This window comes from Platalea leucorodia (genome assembly GCF_965183815.1).
Source record: "Platalea leucorodia genome assembly, chromosome: 8".
NCBI classification, from domain to species: Eukaryota; Metazoa; Chordata; class Aves; order Pelecaniformes; family Threskiornithidae; genus Platalea; species Platalea leucorodia.
In genome coordinates, this window is record NC_138830.1 from 8,675,877 (window position 1) to 8,685,779 (window position 9,903).

General features: G+C 45.5%; 1 protein-coding gene across 2 annotated transcripts in view; it reads left to right on the plus strand.

The window, feature by feature from the left end:
- Positions 1–8,554, plus strand: part of VEPH1 (ventricular zone expressed PH domain containing 1) — a gene marked incomplete at both ends in the record, with an annotated part of 82,916 nt that extends 74,362 nt beyond the window's left edge. For both annotated transcript variants that reach the window (XM_082318993.1, XM_082318994.1), the window contains 2 exons: positions 3,438–3,574; positions 8,318–8,554. In XM_082318993.1, coding sequence (XP_082175119.1) covers positions 3,438–3,574; positions 8,318–8,554 — 374 coding nt within the window. The remainder of the gene's footprint in view (positions 1–3,437; positions 3,575–8,317) is intronic.
- Between the last annotated feature and the right edge of the window lie 1,349 nt (positions 8,555–9,903).

Sequence of the window (9,903 nt, forward strand, 5' to 3'; positions counted from 1 at the left end):
CCTGCCATAGAGCAGGGAGATTCCCCGTGGCCTTTTCCATCCCCCTCTGCAGAACCTGTTCAGCAGAGGGTTTAGAAAACCCCACCCCAGATGTAGCATCCAGCCCCAGATCCATCATTTTGAGTGTTGTTCCTGTGCACATCCCCAGCAGCAGACCAGGGCGCGGAGGCAGGACAGAGGCTGCCAGCAGCCGCCCTCAGCAAAGAGCTGTCGCAGGAGTACCACGTCACTGCACGTCATAACGTCCTTATGGCCAAGGAAGACTTTAAATCCCCTCAGCTTTGCATTTTCTTCATCCTATTTCCAGGATTTTCACATAAACTGAATATTTATTTGAAAACAGCCCCCACCCTGGCCACGCTTCTCAGAAGGGCTGGGGAGAAAAGATTGTCAGTTGAAGAAATCTCTTAAAACAAGTGAAAACGTGTACCCATAGTAGTTCTGAGAACTATATTTAACACAACTGCAAAGTTTTTATTAAGGGGCACGCTGTAAAATGTAGTTCTGTCCCACTAAAGGGCATGTTGTGAAATGGGTGCGGGCCCGAACCAGCTTCCCTGTAAATTTGTGCCGTTTTGCAGTGACAAAAATTATGCAGGGAGAAAGCAAACCCCTCTTTTACTTTGTCCCACACCAGGTTGGGTGGTGTATCGCATCGGCGCTGGCACGAAAATATACAGAAGAGAGCTGCTGCATCGAGTTAGGGATGCAGCAGGCTGTGAGGAGCAGAGTGTGACCAGTTTTTATCGTGGAAATCACAGCTGCAGTTCCCCATCAAAGCTGAAACTTAGCCACCCCCCTTTTCATTCAGTCCATCTCCTTCCAAAAACTCCCTATCTACAGAGACAGAAATATTTATAGTCTTTCTTGAGGAAATTGAAATAGTACACACTGAAGACCTCCAAAGCCTGCCTCTCTGCCAATATAAACAACACTGAGGAAAAAATACATTCTTTATCTAAATCTGATGCATTGTATTTGCGTTGTTTGTTTTTCCTCTACCAGACAGGAGGTAGTGAAGAGAGATATGTGTCCAAAAAGCTACAAAGCCTTTGAAACGCCAGGCGCTACCTTTGGTGGCTGCGCTTGGCCACCCTGCTCACCTCGCGTCCTCAGCATCACACCAACCTACTGCGTTTTGGGCTCTGAAAGGCTCATACACAGACGATAGCAAACACTTTCAAGCAAAAACATTACTGGATAAACTTTTATGCTAAGGTATGCAAGTACGGCCAGCCAGAGGATAACTGACCATTTGACAGATGCTGGGAAGGGCTCCAAATCAAACATCACATCAAAAAACATCCATTCTCAGACTGCTTATGCCTTGGACTGCTCTCTAGTCTATCTGATCCATCATGTCCTGTCTATCAGTGTAAAAATAGAAGAGAAAGGAAAAAGAAACCCAGCTGTGGTATTGGAGAATTTTTAAATTGTTTGCTCTATATGTGAAGGGCAGTGGCTCGAGATTGCTCTGTGGTCATGGTTTAAAGCCCATGGTGAGTGATCCCCTTGGTTGCTGGGCTTTTCTTGTGCTGGAAAATTCCTTTTTGCATGCAAGGTTTAGGAATGCTCTTCCAGCTCCCCAAACCTCGCATGCTTCTAGCCAAGGTAAATGCTAGTGAATACTGATCACAGGTGAGCACCATGGTCACAGGGCTGGTGGTAGAGGTGGCCACAACCTTCTAGATACACTGTAAATGAATGTGCAAGGCTTCCCAATATTCACGCAGTGCTTTGAATTCTGAAAATAATTTTAAATATAGCAATAATTTTGCAATAAGAGAAAAAAAGGGTTTCTTTCCCTTTCCTAGAGACTTTAGTTGGGTTTTATTTGTAAGGGAATTAATTGAAGGAAAATCTATAGTGACAAACGTAAGTTATTTTTCTAAGACAAATTGAAGCCGCTTTTCAGACCACTATAGAAGATGAATGGACTGGAAAGTGGCTGAGTTGAAAGTAAGGTAGCTGAGCGTGCCTGTATTTCTGCTTCCATGTGGATTACAGTCATCAGGGTTATTGAACTCCATACTGCACACTATGTATTTTTAATTACATTTTAGATTATTCTTGGGTAGCACACTGGAGCACAGGTCATCGGGGGGGACACAAGCTTTTGTGTCTCTCGTTCTCCTCCTTCCTTGTCTTTGGCTTGGACAGAGTTACCCATCTTGTGTTTAAAGTAGGCTCAGTAAGGACGGCATTTACATGCACGCACGGCAGAAATGCCATTTTAGCTCTTACCACCCAGGGTACAGGCAAGGCAGTGTTATTGGCCAATGACACACTAATAGTTTGTAAGTTAATTTTGCCACAAGATGGTAAAAACATCGATGTTCTCAGTGAGCAACATGATGAAAAGACCCTGACTGTTCCTGAGGGAGCAGGATGGACACCGGGTCCCTGGGGGCTGAGCTGTGAGTTGCTCTGGCCTTTGGCAGTCCAGATGTCAAAATAAATTGTGTTATTTTAGAAATGCAAAAGTGATAGAAAACATCACATTCCCAACCGGTCAGTGCTATGAGATTTACAGGACGTAACTCTGGGTTTGTTGTAAGGATTATTTTTTACAAAATGGATTGCTAATGTTAAGTGACTTTTGAAACATTCCTGAAGAGAGAACTAGAAAAGATAATAAAGCTGTAACAGGGAGTGACCTCTACAAAATGCAAGGCTGGATTATTGCTTGAACACTGGCTAAGGGAGGGCTGATAATAAACACATCCCTTTCCCAAGGGAAGAAGTGTCTTGGGAGGGTGAGGAAGGGAAGGGTCATGCCTGGGAGACAAAGCCCTGGGACTCACCAACCCCTTTCTCAGCAAAAAGTCATGTTTCTGGTCTGGAATTACCTATGAGAGGTTGGCACTCGTTCCAGTGGGATGGTGCCAAGTCTCTTGGCCCCACATGGACATCCCACTTCTGGCTCTTAATTCCTTCTCCATAGGGCTGCTGCTGCAATGAAGCAAGCTATTGCAGTTAATGGAGAGCGATATCCTCAAAACAGTCCTGTCCAAAATACTGCACAGCAGGAATATAACTGTATTGAACTCTGTAGTGTGGATTAATGCCTCAGAGACAACATAAATGCCTACTTTTAATTCCATGAAATTATAAATTATTATTGCAGGGCTGAGGAACAATTGGGAGGTGTAATGGTGGGGATAAGTACGTGATGGCTAAGGGAATAGAAAAAGTGATGGACAGAAAAGTCCGAGCTGTCAGCTCCATCTGCTAGGCCTCCCAAGCAAAACATGACTAAGGGCTGAAATGTCTTTCTGAAGCGACAGCTGAATGCTTGAGGTTGGGAGGAATGTGATCTTGGAGCTGACACAGCTAAACTGCAAAAAAACTTTTCTGCATCGCAGCAAAAGCCTGGCTTTCAGCTGGGGCAAAGGGAGGACAAAAATAACCCCCTCGTTGTGTGTTCACCTCCCCAGTTGTAAATCAGGATGGCCAACCTCTGATTGAAGGCAAGCTTAAAGAGAAGCAAGTCCGGTGGAAGTTTATCAAAAGGTGGAAAACTCGCTACTTCACTCTGGCTGGCAACCAGCTGCTTTTTCGGAAAGGAAAATCCGTAAGTCAGAAGCCCGTCAGTTTGATTTCTCTCTCTCTCTCCTCCCCAGCACCATTTCCCAGAGGTTTTTACTGCTCAGCTTTGCCCTTGGTCTCTGTACGCCACATGGCTAACTTCAGCCAAGGGGTTGCTCACTGGCTTTATTTATATTTTTCTCTCTGGATCAAGAACATGAGATTTTCAAGAGTGTTAGATTGGCGCTGCTCTTGTTCAGGCAACAAATGTGCAAGGCTCAGCACTGCGACTTCCATGTCTCAGTAATTTATACCATACCAGCTGGTGACCTGTGCCTGAGCATCGTCCCCTCTGCCTCGAGGCATCCCAGGGTCACTTCTCAGATATTGCAAAAGCTTCTGTTCCTCAAGGAATTACAGTGGGTTAAAAAATAGTTTCCACTCTTTACCAGTGATTCTTTGTTTCCTTGAATAAACAAAAATTCAATAAATTCTGCTCAGGTAAACATATTTTTTCCACTTGCAAAGTGCATGGCATGGGACAGCAAGGTACGTAGCAGCCACAACCAACGTGCTGCAAGTGAGCTGTCATTTCTGGGTCCCCAGTTTTCATGGGACCAGCAGTGTCTGGGGGGGAGATGGTTATGTTCAGCGTATCTGGAAAGTCAGGCCCTTCTGAACACCTCAGGGCAGTCTCCAAAATCAAGCAACCGTTCACCTTTTTTGAAAGTCTTGCTTGCTTTTGTACATTAATAACTGTTCTTGAGATGATGGCATTATAATTAGCACTACTTGTGCAGGAAATACAAGTGTTTAATGCAAGGTGATGCTAAAATGCTTTTCCCCCAAAAGGAACAGTGGTTTTTTTGCTTTCAGTTCTACCCTCATCTAAATTCAGACAAATTCTGCTGAAATTCCTGTGAAATTGTTTGAAATTTGTAGCGATAGGGCTCAGAGACAAGTGTGTCCCAGGGCATGGAAGAGCAGGTAATTGAATCCAGGCCTCATTAGTTATTACTTCTCAGTCTCTGAACAACACAAATAAGAAATTAATTTTCTTCATCTTTTCACAATGAGAATTATCAAATATTGTGCTAAATAGTCTATTTATTTTTGTTGCAAGACCTCTCTCTTAGATAATCCAAAAATAGCAGCATCTTCTAAATATAGCCAAACCGTAATATTTCTGGTAAATAATCTTTATTATTATAGAAACCTAGGAAAGCTCTTTAAGCTGCTGAAATGGCTTCCTGAGCCCCTTCCTATAAGAAATATGACAGGGTGTCCTGTCTAGGAGAAACATGTGCCTTTTGTGGGACAATACAATCCTCTTGAATGCAAGTAGTTCATGAAACAGCCTTTTCCTTATTTTCTAGTGACTTTTTCTGGTGTTTGGGTTGAGATTCTGAAGACAATTTAATCCATAGGTGTACCATAGCTCCAGCGCAGTACTGGCTGATGTTCCCTTTTGAAAGAGTGCCAGAATAATTGTAATTTTTTAGCAAGTCAATTGGTTTATAGAAACGTATTTAACGGAATGGCTTTAATTAGCTCTCCAAACAAGCCAGGCATAAGGCACATCAGAATACCTTGATTACTCCTGGGATGCAATTAGCACGCAGAAATCCCCTCCTTGGATTTGCGTTCTCAGTGCTCCCCGTGTTCACGTGGGGAATGCGCAACGCGTGGCAGGTGGGTGAAGCTGGCAGATTAGCTTGTTGAACAGCAAATTTTACTCAACAGTGTAATTCATATAGATTAACTTTCCTTTTCTAATTGGCAGGCTCAAGGCTTCTTCGCTTTTTTTAAAGTTGAACACAAATACCTGGACTGGTTTGTCAGTGTAGCAGGCTGGCGTCCAGCCCCCCGGGGACAGCAGCGGGGTTATTGTGCCCGGGTAATTGGTCTTTCAAGCTGGTGCGTTACATCCTGTTACTTCTACATTTTTGGCCTAAATTTGAGAGTCGAGTCCTGCCATTAACTATTGCTTCGGTTGCAGCCTGGGGCAACCCTGACCCCACCAGTTTAGGTTGCACACGTGCCCTGGGCTGACTATTGCAGGCACCAAACAGACAATTTTAAGCCCTTTAAGCAGGGCTGGAGGTATGAAGCCTCACAGAAGTCGTTTGCACAATAAAAGTGTGACTTTCAGATCCCACAGGAGGTCTGCTCCTGCGCACCTCTGGCACCCAGCGGGAGGACCAGCCCTGCAGCTCGCTGGCCGGGTACCGGTGCCGAAAGCATTGCAAGATGCAGGGCTACAGGCTGTGGTGGGCTAAAGCGGTGGTAGAGCCTCTTGCCCAGCTGCATCTTGGTGCTTGTTTTCTTCGAGGCCAGACAGTGCTTGTCTGGCTGAGCGTGACAGCTCTGCCCCGTCATCTCTGGCATTGTGGAGCAGGGCTGGGTGCTGCGTGGGTGTTTGGACTTCACATGCTGCTCACTTAAAAATACAAACCTAACACAGAGGAGGCATTGTGAGATGGCCAGCTGGCTGTGCCTGCTTATTCCTGGAGCCCCACCATGAACCTTCCCTTTGTTAGAGCAACCATGTGGACAATATTCACTCTGTGTAAGCAACTGTATGGCCAGTGGGTAAAGGGGAGGCAGGAGAAAGCCAAACTATAAGAGATCTGAAAGGAAGCCACATCCTAAACTCCTGGAAAATTGTGGTAAATGCCTTCACGGAAATGTGCCTAGGGTACAATCGACTTTCTTTAGCAACTTGAGGTCAAACACTGTGTGGTAATGAAGGGAATATATCATTTTTGCTAGATAGGCTTCTAAGTCTAAGGGTCTGGCTCATGGGGTACAAAGTTTTAGTTCTTGAGTCTATCGTTGCTCTGCATTTTCTGTGATAAAATTTTCATAATGTTTATCCCAGGTGAGACTTCGGTGCAGAGCCGGCTTAATACTGTTGACAAAGCCTTAATCAGTGTCTGTGGAAGCAGGGGAGGGTGGGCCACTGCTGTGGTTCTGTAGTCATGCACGGGGAATCAATGATGGCTCTGGAAACATTTGTTCCCATGTGAAGTTGGAGATGAACTTGATTGTTCATGGAAAGTCATCTGGTCAGAACTGAACATTTTAGTGGGAAATTATCCATTTAAAGAAAACTTTTCGGGTCTGGAATTGGGTCCCTGATGAAAAAGGAATGAGACAGACAAGTAAATGTCTCAGAACGAGCCACAGCAACACCAGAAGATGGAGATGTGCTGGGAAGACGACGGCTCTGCGCTGTCACTGCCATTCACAGCCCAGGGACCTCCCGTGTCCCGGAGGGGTCTGTCTGCTCACCCAGCTGCTGGCCCTACCAAGGGGTTCGTGCCAGCCTCTCTTACTGGAGAGCTGCTCCAGTCAAGGGATGGACTTCAATGCTGATTTGAGTCAGAAAGGAGGGGATTGCCCAGGGATTATGGCACTTCAGGAATGTAGGAGACCTTGACTGCAAATAATACGTACGTACGCAACACGGAAGAGCTCCAAAAGTTGGGAAACTCATCCTAGGTATTCATTATGGATGTGGAAAAATGGCAGATCAGTGGTAAGTGTAGGGGACTATCCAGTCCCAGAGAGGAATCACAACCATTGGGCTTGGGACTTCTTTTGGGTGGTCTCTTCAGATAAGCTTTTCCTTAGAACAGTAAAATGTTCCTGGTTCTTTCCCAGAAGGACTGAGACATTATTGCAGAAGTCTTCCTGCCCAGTTCTGGTCCTGCCGTTCAGACCTGGCCTGCTGGGAGAGCAGATGAAGCTAGGGCAAGCAGAGCAGCTCTGGAGACAGCAGTTCCCACACTGCAGCCTCTCCCAAGTCATGCTCAGCTCCTGTAAGATAACTAACCACTAATTCTCACTCGGAGCAGTCCAGAGCTTTCCTGTATGATAGGAGCAGAAAGCTTTTGGAAAATCTGCCTTACTCCTCTTGGTAAAAAGTATAAGAAGATCAACAGGAGAAACAAATATTCTTGAGGAATCAGGGCCTTGAGCTTAAAATTCTCCCCTGGAGACCCAATTCGTACATTTTTTATGAGCTTACAAATCTCTTCTCCCACAGGAAACTTCCATGACTTTGTACAACTCTCTCTTACGCTCCCTGTGTCATATTTTGCACAATGACACTAAGATTTCGTAGACATACCTACTTTATATGTTTTCAAACAAAATTGCAACTGAGCTATCCCGTATTCTCCATTCCCCACTGAGAAATGGTATGATTTCCCTCACATTCCTGGGTCAGACTCAAGGTACCTGTTCTGCTTTCAACACAAAAAGGAGTCGCTGCTTCCGTTTTTGGGTGGAGACTCTGAGAAGGTGAACAACTTATCACTGCTTAAGAGAAGAGAGCTTTCTTCAGTCCTCGAGGACTGGCTGATTTTTGTACCCAGGAAGCATTTGCCATCGGCACAAGTTGTGCGTGGCTCCGTTAACAAAGATCACCATTATTAAAAGCCAGAGAAAGGAAAATCCAAGCCCAGGTTAATAGCTGAAGCTGGAACTAAAAAGTGCAGATGCTGGCAGAGGAGAGCTTGTGGGCATTGCTGTGGACCCTTGGCCATTGGGTGCAGTAGCCCATGACACCCTATGAAACCCGATGGTGTTCAGCAGGTGAGCGTGGCACTGCGTGGGAGGGGGGTTTCTAACTCCCATAAGGCTCTTTTGGAAAGTCTCAATCAGTGCGTTTGCCTGCATGAGCAATGTTTACAAGCCCAGCTCTAGAGACATCAACTGTTTATTAAGACGGTGGAAGCTCTACCAGATGAACTTGGTTCTGTTTGTCTTCCCTGTGTTTCAGAAAGACGACCCCGACGACTGCCCCATTGAGCTCAGCAAGGTGCAGAGCGTTAAAGTGGTGGCAAAGAAGCGCAGGGACCGCAGCCTGCCCCGGGCCTTTGAGATCTTCACTGACAGCAAGACCTATGTTTTCAAGGCCAAAGATGAGAAGAACGCCGAGGAGTGGCTTCAGTGCATCAATGTCGCCGTCGCGCAGGCTAGAGAGCGGGAGAGCCGAGAGGCCACCACCTACTTGTAGAGCTGCTGGCACCTCTGTGGCTGTGCCAGCAAACCAAACGTGCCTGGGACCACTCCAGCGCAGAGCATCCTGCTGCCATGCTGTGGACCTCTTTTACCTCCAAAAGCCCCGCCAGCTCCTGGACCATGAGAAACTGTGGGGAAGACCATGTGTTGGCATGGGCCCAGGAGAGCTTTGTGCAGCACGAGAGGTCTAATGCCTCGATGAGATTACCAGGTGATGGAGTGCCACCATGCAGGAGCGTTCCCTGGTGCTGGGACATTGCTGGTGTGGAAGCAGCTTCCATGTCTACGTGTGAAATGCAGTTTTTTTCTTCAGCCTAATGGCCTGCAAGCCAGGAGACGTGGTTAGAAACAAACCTGGACCCCAAGCCCTCAGCCTTTCCTTCTGAGATGCACAAGGTCTCGGTGGCTGCAGACATTGCCGAGAGCGTTCAAGCGCATAAGGACTTTCTGCTTTCCTCAATCACTTTCTGTCTGTAAAAAGATAATTTTCCTTCTTATTTAATCTCAGTGTACTTTATCCTTTTACTGTTTATATGTGTCTGTGGAAAAACTCAAACTTCCTGCTTCTTTCAGATTTGAAATTGAGCAATTTTAAAGATTGAATACTGCTGAAAAATAATTTTAAATGTTTAACTGTTTTGATTTTTCCCTCTTTTTCCTGCTTTTTCACCCCTTCATAACTGAATGTAATTTTTAAATTTTATTTTCCTTTCTGTTTTTAATCGTCTTCTCTGTTCTGTAACTTTTCAAAATTTCTCCAAAACTGGAAAATTCCCAGTTTGTTTGATTTTCCTTGTCACTCTCAAATGATTCCAAAGTGGAGGAAGTACTGTAGAAAAGACTGAAAGCAAAAAAGGAAAAGAGGGGAAAAAATTAATGAGAAGTCTGCAGGTGAAGAAATTAACTTGGAGATCATTCAAGACTGAGAAGAAATGAAATTTGCAATTTTCCAACCTAGAAAAACGCATCTTTTGCAAAAAGTTGTTGCTAAAAAGGGAGAGTTAAGGGCGGGGGTAGTGCTTTTTACTGTAATACGTATCTTCCATTCAGTAGCAGAGGGAGCCCACAGCATTTTTGCAAGTTCCTTGAAAAGCGTGGCACATTAAAAAGTCAGCAATATAATCTGCTTTCTGAAATATTCTCGTGTCGACTTTCTGTGGTGGTTGCCGGGTGAGTTTGGCCGTCGCCTTGGCTTTGCAGACAGGAGGGCAGCAGGGGCTGGTGAGGGCGGCAGTGCTGCTCGGCGGCTGTGACGGCGGGGACCTGCCAGGGGTCTGCTGGAAGAGTTTAATGAATTCCCAAGAAAACTGAAGAGCCATCAGAAACATGAGCAACACTTTGTGT